Source organism: Melospiza melodia, chromosome 11 (genome assembly GCF_035770615.1).
Source record: "Melospiza melodia melodia isolate bMelMel2 chromosome 11, bMelMel2.pri, whole genome shotgun sequence".
In the NCBI taxonomy this organism is placed as follows: Eukaryota; Metazoa; Chordata; class Aves; order Passeriformes; family Passerellidae; genus Melospiza; species Melospiza melodia.
Window position 1 is genome coordinate 4531541 of NC_086204.1, and position 15094 is coordinate 4546634.

Consider the following 15094-nt stretch of genomic DNA (forward strand, 5'->3'; position numbering starts at 1 on the left):
TGACCACCTATTATTAGCCTGTTTAATGGAGTGGAATCCAGCAACCAATCCCTCTGTCTCAACAGCAGTTACCAGGTATCCCACTCTAATTTCAAAATAAAGGTCATGCTCTGTGATAATAACAACCTCTGAAGCAGAGGTTTGCTGTGACTACTCACTGCAAATTATTTGTTCAAATAAAAGAAAACCCAAACTGTAGTAAACAGTTATTACAATAGATAAACCTCAACTGCACCTGGGAAACCAATCCGAGGCTGAGCTCCACAACAGGCTTGGCATCCACAAACAGAACAGAGCCTGTCTGCTGCCCTAAAAAGCTGAAAGCAAGACATGAGCTGTGTACAGGCTGTGCTGGACAGTTCAGGCCAACTTCATAGAGCCAGCTATTAAAAAGGAATTAATGTTCTTCAGCAGTCATTGCTTTCGACTATCACTCCTCTTCCTCTTCCTGGGAATTGCCTTGCTCAAACTCCTCTCATTATCTGCAAACCATGAGGCTGGTAGGCTCCAGATGGGAAATCCTGGACCCCCAACACCTCCTCACCTCTGTTTGCAAACTTTCTCAGTGGTTTGCTGGAACAACAAACCACTTTTTTCCCTCTTGAACAAAGAAACATGAGCACACAAGCAAGTGAGACAGATTTTGGCTTCTTAAGCCTCTCTTCACCAGCAGTTTAGATGTTGTAGGTACCACAACATATCAGAGACTCAGAGAATATCAGAAGTCAATTCAAGAGGTTTAGAAAACAATCTCTGAAAGAGCACTGTAAATGTATGTGACTGTATTTCCAGGCAAAGTAAAGGCTTTTACAGGAACAGGGACTCAGAAGGATCAGGTACCAGACTGTTTCCCTTTTTCTTTCATTTACTTTTGCTAAAGAAAGGGTAAGACTATTTAAATTATTGAAATTGTTATTCTGAAGGAAACAGGTAAACAATGCAAAATTTATATACTTAATTTCCAATCAATATAATTCCTTGCTAACTAATTTTTTCAAATTCTCTAAACCTGCATGCTATTTAGATTGTTTCCAAATGCTAACACAGAAGAGTGAAAAAGGTTCTGAATAAATAGATACAAGTCTTGTAAAATCCTCCATAATTTTGTAAAGAACAGTGAACCAGAGAGACTTACAAATACACATTCTATTCCTAAAAGAAAACAAAATGCAATTTTGGCACAAAGCCCAAAGGAATCACAGCAGTAACAGGAACACAAAGTCTGACATTACCACAAAAATTTCTTTTCCATTTCTCAGTGTTTCCAGAAAAAATAGGCAACTAGCTGTGAGTGACATAATGCCAACAAAAGTTCTCTTCTGGTTCCTTCTTTTTTTTAATACTTTGCATTTCTACTCATAAGAGCTTACAAGTCTGCTCTTTCCTTTTAATGAGGTGGAATCCTTCCCTAAAGTTTTCACTGAAGCCAGAAACAAATGCATCCAAACACATACACTTCTCCCAAGACACCCAGAAGACAGAAGGAGGTTGGCTAATGAACCTTCAGCCTGAAGGTTCAAATTAAGTAGGATCAGTTTCAATCTTACCTAAGCAAAAGCTAGTAGGGGTGGATGGCCAAGAAACCACATAAATAGTTCTGAAAGTAATGAGCATTAGAATACTGTTTCCTAATGAACTTCCAATAAAAAGAGGGAAATAATCTCTTAGATTAAGGGAACTTTATACACAAACTTTCCACACAGCAACTTCAAATATGCAGGAGCCTGCAAACAAGAAATGTTAAGCTTCAAATCTCTACCTTCTGCACATAAAAATGTTAGAATAAGAAAACAGCATTTTGTACCACAACTCCCTTTACAAGGATCCCAAAAGTAGAACTCATTCTGCAAAATCCCATAAGCTCTATGCAAAGCAAGTGTTCTACAGTGAGGGATGGCATAAATTAACCTGAAACATCCACCAAGGCAACCAAGTCATGATTCTGAGCAGTGAATGAAGTCAGATTCAAGTATCTCAAATTTGACCCAGTTTCTTAAAAGAATCATTACAATTAACTAGGGACATCAAATAGGAACAATGCACATCTTAACATCCATACAGAAAATCCTCTTGCTCCTTCCCCACACAAACAAAGCATTTTTAGCTTCTTTCAGATCAAGTTGCAGCAAATAAAAGGAACCCCAGCATCATCTGACACTGCAGCTCTCTGCTGAGCAGATGAAGTGTTTGGTACTCCACTGCAGTTAATGGCTTACAGGATTATACAGAAAACCCAAATGGTCTAATTTTACCACACAGAGGAAATCAGTACGTGTTTAATTGTTCTATCTTGTGACTGCTCAATTTTCCCTCATCAGTGCTTGTTTGGATTTCAAACCGTGACAAACTTCTCCAAGACTGAAATCATCCAAAGACAGAGCTTTGAAAATGGACAGACCAGTGACACAGTTCCTGTCCTGAAAGACCAGCAAAGTCAGAGACACATGGCAGATGCAAAGCAGATGTTCTTGGTGTAGCATACAAATGTAAATGATATTTCCCTGGGGTGTATCCATATGAGGTGACTGACTGACTGGGAGACAGGATAGTGCTGACTAGAAATCAGGCAAGGCATGAACTACTCTCAGTGTTTACATCAGGAAATCACATTTCAGTTTTGGCAGGTGATACAGGAACATGCCTGCTTTACATACATGTTTTCTCTCTGTAGCCTTCAGGGATTTTGCAGCGTAGTAGAAGAGTTGGGCTCCACACAGTGCTACCCAGTATTTTGTCCAAGATGCTACCTGCAGAGAAAACAAACAAACAAACAAACCTAGAAGTGCCATGGATAAGTGAAATGCTTCATAACACTGAGCTTTGAAAGAGGAGGCATCATCCTGCAAGAACATGAGAGCACTGACTGTCCAGCCAAGCATCAGCCATGTTTCCAAAGCTGCTGTTTGTTACTCATGCAGGCCTATGAATGCATGAATACTCCAGAAAGCAGAAAGATCATGTGCCTTTCCTCTCTAATCTGACAAAAATGCTCTGCATCTTGCTCTATACTTCCTGCAATCCCTACAGAACACTTTGTGGAGTCAGAGTTCATCTGCCCCTTTCCTTTTCCATCTTAGGTGCTGCCATAAGGTATCCCCCATTGTCCTGAATATGTTGAATATTTTGATTTATAATTTATCATCATGTATTTGCAATGTAAATGCTAAGGGTGATCATCTATTGAATAATTGCTGGGATTTACCTACTGTTAAGGAAGACAAAACATGATTCTCTCCATTTTAAAGTCATCAGTAACTGTAGAAAATTTTATGCAGCATCCTCTTCTCTTCTACTTCTGATTTATATGTATAGTCTTACAAAGTGAATAAATGCACCAAACAGAAGGACTGAAACTCTGGCAATGACCCTAAATCCTAATCAGCAAGGCAGAGGAGATCTCAGACACTTGAACTAGTTGCCCAATGGTCATTTTACTGTGTTTATAACTGGGCAAAGGAAGAAGGTGAGAAAATTAATTTATTAAAAAAAAATCTTACTGTAGGTTTTTTGCCTTCTTTCAACAAAGTCTTCCTCCTGAGAACACCTTGAATAGTAACTGCTCCTGGATACAAATGAACAGCCAAATCTTCAGATTCTAGGGAGCTGAAAGGAGCATGTGAAGAGTTGTGTGAAAAAATATTTTTCCTAAAGTAATTTTCCAACCATTACCAAAAACTAATGCAAATACTTTCACTGTAATTTGAAAACGTCAACTTTCTATTTATTTGACTTCATTGTGGAAAAAGACTTTGGCTGTTACAAGGAATTGCTGTTGTGGAATTAACACTCGCAAGCAAAAGTGATCAGAAAAATTAATTAGCCAAGCAGGTAATCCTTAATTAAAAAAATTAAAACTCAAAACACGACTGAAAGACAAGAAAAATTAATTTTATAAAGTAAACATTTGAAGTACATTGGTAAAGTTGCTGTACATGTTAAACCTCTCCTTCAGCCCTGGCAGGAAAGATTTGACTATTTTTTGGTTAGAAACACCAGAACCATTAGCACATCAAAAACAAAGCACAGCTCAAACATGCACAATCCTTAAAATATCTGAAAGCAAGGAGAGTGGGAGGGAGCAGGAATAAAGAGTAGAAACCCAAACCACAGCTTTAAGGTGTTTTAATGCAACTGGTGCTCTACTGATCATCTGCCCTACAAAGGACTGGAGAGCAATGGGCTGAAACAAAGGCCAGGTACAGCACTGAGGAAAGAAAACTGAGCTTGATTAAAATTACAAAGCTGACTGGCTTCAAAAACATTTCCCATCAGAGAAAAGTTACACCAGGAATAATTTCAGTGAATGTCAATCAGAGCATGTAAATAAAGTGCTGAACCCAGCAGGTTTTTAGAAAAGCCAAGAGATTGAACAGCACCCAAAAATCATGGTTAAGGAAGCCAGGATTTGTTGTTTCATCCATCCTATGTCCAAAGTAAACTGGAAATGTGACAAACACTTTCACTGCAGCACCTACTGAGGATGATGATATGGAGACAATTTTGGACACTGACAGATGTGAACATGGGTTTAATTCAGTGAGACAGTGCTTGCTTCTTAACATGACAGAGGTTTCACAGTTAATGGCAATTTCTTTCCCAACTACAGTGAGACAGCTGGAGACAGAATCAGTATCCATAAGGAATCAGAACAATCAGTTATGTTACTCTGTCAGCTTGCAAATATTATGTGTACATAAATTGGGGGGAATTTGAATGTGTTACTCATTTTAGGCATCTCTCTGATTTCAGGGAAGAGGAGCAAAGAAATTCAAAACAGAACTGCCAGCAAAGAAAACATCTGGAATGCCATCCATTAGCACCAGGAGCAGCTTTGTTTCCCCATGAGAACTACCAGCACTGCTCCACAGTGGCAGGCAGTTCAAAAGCTACCCTGGCAAAACATCTTTAGCCTTGATAGAAAGATCCAATGGTTCAGATTTGGATTTGCAGACTGGAATGAACAGTCCTTAGGCTGATATAGAGTAAGTCATTGAAGGGAAAAGTTTCAAGTCTGAAGAAAAAGGTCTCTACCTTTATTTTGACACACAAGTTAGAAAGGGAACATCAGAAAACACCCACTTAATTATTAAACCAAACCAAATCACCAACAGCAGAGGGAAGGTTTGACACCTCTGTGTGCAGTGGGATTGTACCTGCTGGCCTTCATGTGGCCTCGATGGCCATTTCGTGACACTCTTGTCCCCGGGCCGAGAGAATGGTACAACCTGTTCCTGTTGGATTCCATTATAAATTGGATGTGTTACAAATACTGTCATTCACACAAACAGCACCACTGCTACAACTGCACACAACTTCCCTCGTGTGCATATCACAAAGCCACTTCTTCCACGTAAGAAAAAGCAAATAATTTTATTTAAAAAAGGCATGCAGAAGTAAATAATATGGTTTTTCACTTCATCAGATGTTCTCTTTGTCAGAACTCACAATACTGAAGTGTTTTACTGGCACTGAAGATTAACACATTTTTAGAGCAAAGTCTGCATTTAGTTTAGACCAAATAAATGTAAAGGAACCATACTGCTAAAACTTACATTGAAATCTGACTGTATTGTTACTACAAAAACAGTTTCACTTCTATGAACGAAAACACAGAAGCTGTTGGGCTGCAAGAAACCACAAGCTCTGTCAAAATACACCTGACATTGTTTAAAATCCTGTTGTGCTCAGTAACATGGAAATCAGCTCAGCAATATTTCAATTTTCCAGTCCATCTATGGTGTACACTTGACCTGTAAGCTCCACATTTTAAATTCATTTACCTGATCCATCCTGTTATCCCTATTCAGTCACTGTGCCCCAGACCTGCCTTTAGAACACTGCTTTGCTTCACTGAACTTTATTTTTCTGAATCAGGTCCTTTTAATTGACTGAATTCCATTTAAGTCAACACAAGCATTGTTGAGGCACTTTGTCCTCACATCCTTTTTCTATCCATTTTTCTAGCTGCTTGTATTCTGTTGAAAGACTGAAGATCAGCAATTCTTTGGGAGCAGGTAGCTAAGTACAAGCCTTATTATCAATATCAAAAAGATATTAATGAATCACCATCTACTAACCTGTTCCACAATTTGCCATTTAGTTTCTCAACACAGCAGATATCTTTGAACTTATGAATTTGTTTTCAGAGCACACTCAAGATACAGGCAAATAAAACAATAAAGAAAAATAAAGTAAAATGAGCTGCTTATTTTTGTATACATATGGCATGCAAATTAAGTATGTTTTCTTCTTACCTTTAAGCTTGTTTTTTATTGCATAACAAGGAGGCTACCACTCTTGGAATCCTGCTATTTCAGGGAAATCTATTCAGAGACACTCAGGATGACAACCAGTGAGACTGAAGTGTCACTTAATACACTGCCCTTAACAGGATATAACTCTAAGGACTTGAAATTTTAGTCTTTCCAGTAATTTTGATTGGCCTTAAGGGACACTCCAATGCTAAAAACTCTTTCTCAAGTTTCAAACTAAGATTCTGTTGCATTTAAAAACAATCAGTGGCTTTAGTTTTCACCCCTTCTGCATTCCTCAGCTACAAGCAGAAAGGCCAGGAAAAACAAGAATACATTTTACATTTCCTTCTGTTACTTGGGGAATCTGTGTGTGGAGGAATTGTTTTCATCCTCTTAAGGGCTACGATGCAGATTTAAGCCTTCCTACCCAAAGATGTTCCTAAAACACAGAGAAATACTGAATTCCTACTTTCACTGCATGGAAAACATTCATTAACACTGGATGTATCCCAGTTTTGCCAGAGTTGATAACTCCAGGCAACTAATGTCTCTCCCTCACTTAAATATTTCTATAAAGAATGGAAATCACTGTGCTTCACTGTACAGACCAAAACCAGAGAGAGATATTCTCTAGTTAGCTTAAATTTTGACACTTCCATGTCAGTGTGTTACCTATGATATTTTAAAACATGCCTCATCACCTTATAAAGCAAGGAACAGACTCAAGGTTGCTGCAGATCTCTAGGAATTTCACACATGGTGTTGGGAATGTCTGTAAGGAATCCTATCCCTCTCCCTGGCAACAGGCATGAGAACTCACCCTGAAACACAAGAAATCTCCAACAGGGCTCCCAAAAGCTCTCTCAGGAGAGAGGGAAGTACAGAAGACAAGTGGAATTTGGAGGAGGAATCTTCTGTTTGACATGGAGCAAACATTTTAACTGGGGGAGCCTGGGGCTGCCAGCTCTCATTAGCACAGGAATGAAAAGTCCCTGCTTTGTCTCAGAAGTCCACACAACAATTCTGAAGAGTGTTATCATAAGTTTAAACCTAAATTTCAAAGCTTCTTATGCTGCTCTGGGTAATAACACTCAACTCACCATTTTTTCTAACTTAATGACTTTTTATCTTTGAGAAACAACTTGATACCAATACACAATTCCATAAGGCAGCAAGGAAGGGAAAGAAAGAAACCTTTTGAATGTTGTATGTGCTCTGTGATGCAGCCTGCAAGTGAAGAGATTGCCTTTCTGACCCCATTTGTGTTCTCTGCTCATGTGGAATGTTACCTGATGAAATTCTTTAGGGCCTTTCCTCATGTATGTACTCATATTTAAGGCATGAGGCATCCAGAAGTTCACCTTTGGCACAGAGAGATTTTCAAAGACTTCGTCCAAAATTAAGACAGAACTTTTAACTGCTTCAATGAGTTCAACAGAATGTTTGTGGCAACAGCTCCCAACTAAAAAGACAATGTTTTTTGACAAAAATTCCTATGAAAAATGTAAAAGCATGGTAGAAAAGTCATCCATGGTAACTCTGAAGCTGATGGATTACCTGAAACTGTGTTATAGAAGCAAGCAATGCACTGTACTGTGCATCTTACTCAGCTGTGGGAAGGTGAATATTGCACCTTTTTCTAAGTTAAACTACAGCTGTTTGTCTTTTTCCACACTCTCAAATACAACATGAGAATGGGCTGAAGTGGTCAATGCCACCTGAGCACTCACAGGTGATAGAAAAGGAACAACTTGTTAATTCTGGACCACAAAGTCAGACATGAGCAAGGGGCATTGTTGTGTAACAGTGAAGGAAAAAGAGGTGACAATGTCAATGAAAAGAGAGCAAAGGGACTATGAACAGATGAGTGTCTCAGGGAAAATGAAAATGAAAATCACAAACACAAACAGCACATGTGATATCCACATATATAAAACCTTTGGGGTCTAATGGCTCTCTGGCTGAGCTCCTTCAAGGATGTGTGCACCGAGTAAGCACCTGATTAGAGAAAAGTCCTAATAATCCCATTAGATAAAAGCCCTAATAACCATTAGTGAGCAGAAGGTGTTTCTATGCTGCTTTAACAGATCCAGTGAACTTACTACAGCTTTTTAGTGTTCTAACAGGCAGAAGATCTCTAGTTTAGTGTTCTAACAGGCAGAAGATCTCTAGTTCAGTGAAAAAAGCATCATTTTGAGGACTGAGTGAGAGTCTCTAAGTAACAATGTGAATAGAAAAACACAAAACCACAATTTTTCTTACCTTTCAAATGCTGGCCAGGAAGTCTCTTCACTGAGTTCAGAACCATCACTGCTACCTAGAGAAATATAACAACAGATGATACATTATTTCTTCATCTACAAACCATGTCTGTCAATTGTATCTAAACAAATCAGAATATTTGAGATTCTGAATATCAGAATATTTAAGATCAAATGCAAAAAATACTTCAGTAAAACGCTACAAGGAAAACACTTTGTGATTTGCTTCAGGAATTCCACATACACTGAGATGGAGATTGAAGGGACAGGGTCTACTTCCACATTGATAAGTTGAAGAAAAGTAGCACTAATAAATAGGAACCTTATTTTCAGAATATAAAGAACACCCTAAACACAGATTTGTCTGCATTTAGAAAAACAGGTCACTTATTTAAACAGTTTCTTATCAAGTCACACACAGTCATGACACAGAGGTGTAAATTCATTGTTAAATCTCCAGTATATAATTTGAGAAGCCTTAAACAATTTTTAAAGCTATCTCCCACTTACTCTACCAGATCACAACAGCATTATTTCCTTCTGTGCTTTGTAAACTAATCCAGAAACATTTTATTTTAAACACTGAAAATAGAGGAAAATCTCAAACCCCAAATGTCTGATGCATCCACTCATGGCAGTCCCATAAATAAGGCAGTAACTTTACAATTCCACTAAATCCCATCAGTCTGAAAATAAGCATTTAAACATAGAGACAAGGTGGGTGCTATCTATAATGTTAAAAATCAGTAAATAATTATCAATAGGGATGCTGTTAACAGGAATCAGCAGCTTTTATACACAATTCCAATCTGTGCCTTGCTGCTCTGCACCTTTCAGACCACCCTAGCTGCCCACAGGAGCTATTAGCCTTGTTCAACACTTCAAACCAACATTCCTGGCTCCAGATAATCCCAAAGCCTAAATATCCATGCAATTCAATGTCAGTCAATGCTTGAAGCCACCTTTTGGCACACTAACTTGCCACCTTGTCTGGTCTGCTGCCTGAACACCCATATAAAAAGGGAAGCAATAAAATAATACAATTATTTTGAAACAAATAAGAAAACAAACAAAAAAATCTGAATCAATGTTCCTTACTCAAAAGTTCCCTCAGAGAAACAGAGGCTGAAAATGGGAACCAGTTCCCTCTAAGTTTACACAGAAAATCAGCAGGGAAAAGCAGTGCCCTAAAAAATCATGTGTACAAAGTAGGTCTGGATATCCACTGAGTAAACACAGAGTAAAGATGGAGACAATAAAGATTTACACACAGCAGGGGTAATTCCAGCCCAGAGCCATGAAAATCTCAGCATGGGCTGAAGTTCCCTCTGTGCAAAATTTAAAGAGAAAATACAAGCCTTTATCTGCCAGCCAATTCAACTGAGATGCCTCTTCTGCAAACATTAGCTCAACGTCCACATATTAACACCATCTCTATGGGATACTAGATCATTTGCTCTCAGCTTATTCTGAATTTTTCCTAAAGGCAAGTCCTAACCTGGTTCACACTAACTCTACAGGAAGAGCCATTTGTGTAGTGGAAGGAGCTATGAAATACAGAAATGATGTTGCAGTGGGCTGCAAGCAGAGAGGTAAAACATTCAGCAGGGAGGTAGAACATTCAGCAGGTAACCTGCATTACTTTCTAGAAGTGCCTTTAAGTTTTTAGTGCGTCCATTTGCAGATCAGTGACCCTCAAGCATTCAGCTGCAGGGAGGCTGACAGCAGCAGGAAGCTCTGGGCACAGAAGGGTAGCACAGTTACTCCTGCTTGAGTTACACTTCCTCTGAGCTGACTAAGTGCTGGCACTTCGGGTGACCCTCTCAGACTGAATTTATCAGCAAACATTCAGGTGCCACAGGGCAGGTGAGCAAAGGAGTGGCCATAACAATAATCAGAAGTTTTGCTCAGCACAATTTACACCTGAGCTGCAACATGGAAAAGACAATGTGTGGGTTGAGCTCCACATTATCCCAGGTACTTGTCTACAGAAAGACTACCAGGTGAATCATGAACTATCCCAGAAAAAAAGAGGAGTAACCAGTGGAGTAACCTGTCCAGGTGGAGCTTGGTCTTACAGCAGGAGTCCTTGTAAAGTCCTTACCATTTCCTGGAAGAAACAACTACCGCTCAATACCTTCAGCAAATTCTACAATCCACATCACAGTGAAAAGCTCAGTGATTTCTTCCATCCTAAGGAAACCACAGCTGCATTCTCTGCAAGGCAAAACATGAAGTCTCTTCTAATTTATAAGTGGCATAGTTTGGGGATGAGGAGACAGAATCAGATGTAATAATTCAGAGAAAAATTTAGGCAGGCATTTTGGGTAAGGCCTCCCAGCTGACTGTCTTTGAGGAAGGATGTTTGTGGTGCAATCTCCCACAGTAAGACCTTAAGGTGCTGAAATCCTTTTAGCAGCTGGAATGACAATTAGGATGGTAGAGTTCAACCCCAACATGAAAATAGCTTCCCTTGCATATAATTGAAGTTTTTTTTGTAGTTACTTGGAGCAATCTGTTCTGCAAAATGGTGCAGCAATTTCTGTCAAGTCATTCAGCCAGCACTGAAAGCATTAGGGAAACTTAGAATCTTATTTATTTTCTTGCTACTGCTTAGATTTAGCTTTGTATTAGCAAGAAGCACATGACTAGAGCTCTACTTAATTTAGGCCCCTGTGACAGATCCACACAATTAAAATCCCCTAACAAGACAGCATTATGAAGTTATTGTTTGCATTTAAAGCAAGCTGATACATTAAAATTCTACCTGAAATGACATTTTGATGGCAACTGTATCAGCTTTGCTAATCAAGTTATATTCAACTGCTGTGCTAAGTACACTACAGAAAGATTTAAAAGCTAGAGCTGCTTTGTAAAAATGCAAAGCAATCTAGATCAAGAGCTAAAATGTCACCTATCACAAAATTACAAAGTTCCTTGGTACAGTATCAGTACAGTATGAGAAAACCTACAGGAATTTGGGGGCTTTTTAAACCAGAAGTGTCACTTAAAAAGTTAAATATATACAGAAATTAACAATTACACGTAAAAGGAACATCAATTTGTAAAAAAATTGGACAAAACATCATAGTAATTGATTTAACATTGACATTGATGCCTGCAGGGGTTGTAAAAATTATAACAAAAACCTGGAAAAGGTTTAATTTTAGTGTTTGACTATTCCTCTAACATCCATATAAAAACATCTCAAACAGGATTTTTTAGATTCTAAAACCCTCTAGAAGATACTTTGCAAGACAAGTTCTGATACTGAAAAACACCCCTCTCCTGAAAAGCAAAACAAAATACCTGATATCCCTCCTTCCATAACAAAACAGAGGTAAAAGGGACTGTTTTTAACTTAATAAAAGTTAGATGTCTAGCCAAGCTCTGTTTAAACATTAAGTGCACTATTTGAGTGTCACCTCAACTGGAAATATTTCATTCATTCAGTACTCTAAAAATATATCACCTTCTTAAATTCTTCCCAAGTATGTACTCAATACTTGAGTTTTTCCAACAACCTCAAGCAAGTTCTTCAGGTTAAACTTAATAACAAATCCTAGGTAGTATAAGCCCTTTATGTTAGTTACAGTTCTAAACAAATTTTGGCTTTATGTGAGAAACCACTTAACACAAAACACTATCTTCCTAGTTTTCTTCATTGCTAATAAATTTATGGTTCAGGATTGAAATAAAAGAAAGTCTTTATGAAGGCTGTCTTAGGAATAACAGCATTTGGCAAGATGGCTTTTTTGCTAACTGTGCTGGTGATTATCTGAGAAGGCTCAGGATTGTCTGCAGAGCCCCAGCACTGCAGCTCTGTTCAGATGTGAATTTTCTGCTCACATCTGCAGATGTGCACAGGCAGATGGATGTCTGTGAGATGTCTGTGCTCCAGGCACACAAACAGCATGAGGTTCCCAGTTATGGGATAGGGAATGCCTGTGCTATCCCATATCCACTCCCCTGGTCACGGCACCCACTCGCTGCCCCAAGTCTGGGGATATTGAACACTTAACACAGGCTTTCTTTATCCAGAAGTTAGTCCCCAAAGTTAAACAGGTGTTAATATAAACAAACCAACCCCAAAGAGTTTAAAAAGTCTTCAGACTAAAAATTCTTTCCCCTTCCCAAATCTGTCATCGACACTCTCCTGGCTCCGGTTACACCGCGTTTCCAGAGCTAGGGATGGACCCAGCAGAGCTGAAATTCTACCATGAAAACTGAAAATTCTACCACAGAACTGGTCAAGAGGCCTGAACACCCATGGCTGCAGCACAGCCCAGCCCAGACAACACCTCAGAGATGGGCTCCATGCCCTGACAGCTCTGCTCTGCTTGGTGAGCTCACAACCACACTGCAAATCCTCATATGCAGTTCATGACCATTTAACTATTTAAGTTCAGTTTAAGCAGCTCAGCTCTGGCTCCCCAGTTCACCAAATACAGATGGCAGCAACTCTGGCAATATCATAGAACTGATAGAACATAGAGAACTGATAGAAACTTTTAATACCATCACTGAATTTCATTGTGAAAAATCAGCAAAAGCAAATAACCAAATGGATAAAGATGGGGCAGAAACAGGGGGTTTGTGTAACTACATTGATCTAAACACATCCAGAGAGTGACCCTGGGACCAAACAGTACCAAGAAAGCACCAAGTTCTTCCTGGGGAAGAACAGGAGTGCTAGACTGTATCTTCCCCTCTCAAATCCAGGCACCTACATGTGCATTTTTAACCTCTAATATTATACAGTTTTTTAATTTACCTTATCACTACAGAAGCAGTAGTTCACAATAGCATGTCTGAGTATCCACATTTAAGGCAAAAGACAGGCATCCATACACTCATATAAAGAAAATATATATATAAACCTGACATATTTCTTCTGCCTGAAACCCTACCTGAAATCTGATCTGATGACTCAGTCCTCCACACCTGAACAGCACAGTACAGGTTAAAGAATCAAACAAACAGTGGCTGTGTAAAGGTCTTCCCTACTCTACAGGCTGCTAAGACCCCTGAAAGTAAACGCATACACTGTGTACCTACACCTATACTTCATTTATTTAAAGAGAAATATAATCCCTTGTAGAATTCAATAACTTCGAGGTGGTGACTTAATAGAGGAATTCATTAAAAAGCTGATTTCTCATACGTATTTCATCCAGTTTACTTTGGAAATGTACTGTTCTTACAAAGAAACTTTCTTACATTAATTCACACTGATTTAGAATTCCTTTCTTTGACTCTGCAGCATTAATTCCTCCAATTGCATTACAACAAAGGCTGAAGTTATTCTCCAGTGATTGCAACACACAAACAAAGGCAAATGTTCAAGAGTTCTAGTTTTTCTAGAGCTTTCCTCCATATCATTGCAGATCAGGAAAAATAACTGGGGAAAAAATAGCTTAGAAAGAATTTTAATCCAACACTGCTACAAACACAACCCATTATTGTTTCCTTTGAATTTTTAAACACCTCAAGTTACCATCTCAATTTCAGCAGTGTTCCCGTGTTCATACCTTGACTCTGTTTTGAAGTGGTATACATGAGAGAGCACTCTCAAAGAATAACTTCCTTAGTAAAATGACTTTGCATCCTCTAGGTTAGATGCTCTAAGAGGAGAAAAGCCACACAGAAGCAATGCATGAAAAGAAGGGCCTGTTTTACACAGCTCCCTTTACTGCTTAGGAATTATCTGAACAATTTGCCATTGTAAACAAACTCAGCTTAAGAAATTCAGTAACACAGCAGAGACAAATTGGTGGAAAGAAATGGTAGAAATCCAAAGCTTCTGAGAACATTCATGAAACAAGCTGAACATTCCTGCAAAGATACTTAAGAGCACACTTAAGCAATAAATACTTTAAAAGCGCAAGAAAATTGGGAATTAATAGAAGACCATATATTCTTTGGAAAAATATCCTATGAATTAAAGGAAGTTTCATGCTATTTCTGAGTGGAACAAGGATCTAGTAAAATCATCTTAATTTATCCTACTTTTGAGTGAGGAGGTGACAGGAGGCAAATACAGGCATGAGAACAGGTGGTACAAGTGTGCAGGTGGTTCCTTGAAGCCAGCCAAGAGCAATGCTCACACCTCAGGAGGGCAGAGTGTACACAGTGACCTCACCCAAACAGTGACCTCATCCAAACACAGCCCTCCAAGAACAAAACCACGTTGTAGCTTTAGGCCTGGCTGATAGCAGTGAGTGGGGGTTCTCAAGGAACTTACACTGCAAAGTAAAAGCATCTGTCCCAATCTACTAAAAGCACATATTCTGGACTGTCTGCACAAAACAGACATTTTCAGCACTATTCATCTGTCTGTATTTGCTTGTGCTGTCTCTCAAAAGTGTCTGCAATCAACAGAAATAAAGTGGGGTTTTAAGGACTCAAGCCATTATAACCTCTTTTTAGCCACCCACCTAAGAATGAGATGAATCATATCCCTGAGGATTTCAATTCTCGAAGTGATTATAAAGAGCTCCAACTGTAACCAGCTCAAATGTAGTCATCTACTTTATAAATACCTAAAACTTAAAGAGACTATTTTCTCTTGTTACACTC

The 15094-nt window shown here is 38.8% G+C and overlaps 1 protein-coding gene across 3 annotated transcripts in view; it reads right to left on the reverse strand.

Annotated features, from left to right (window-relative positions):
- RALGPS2 (Ral GEF with PH domain and SH3 binding motif 2) overlaps positions 1-15094 on the reverse strand; it is a 114625-nt gene that overhangs the window by 12436 nt on the left and 87095 nt on the right. For 2 of the 3 annotated variants that reach the window (XM_063165395.1, XM_063165396.1), the window contains exons 14-17: positions 8517-8571; positions 5154-5231; positions 3498-3603; positions 2655-2747 (exon numbers count right to left, since the gene is read on the reverse strand). In XM_063165395.1, coding sequence (XP_063021465.1) covers positions 2655-2747; positions 3498-3603; positions 5154-5231; positions 8517-8571 — 332 coding nt within the window. The remainder of the gene's footprint in view (positions 1-2654; positions 2748-3497; positions 3604-5153; positions 5232-8516; positions 8572-15094) is intronic. The other variant, XM_063165397.1, reaches the window with a different exon arrangement.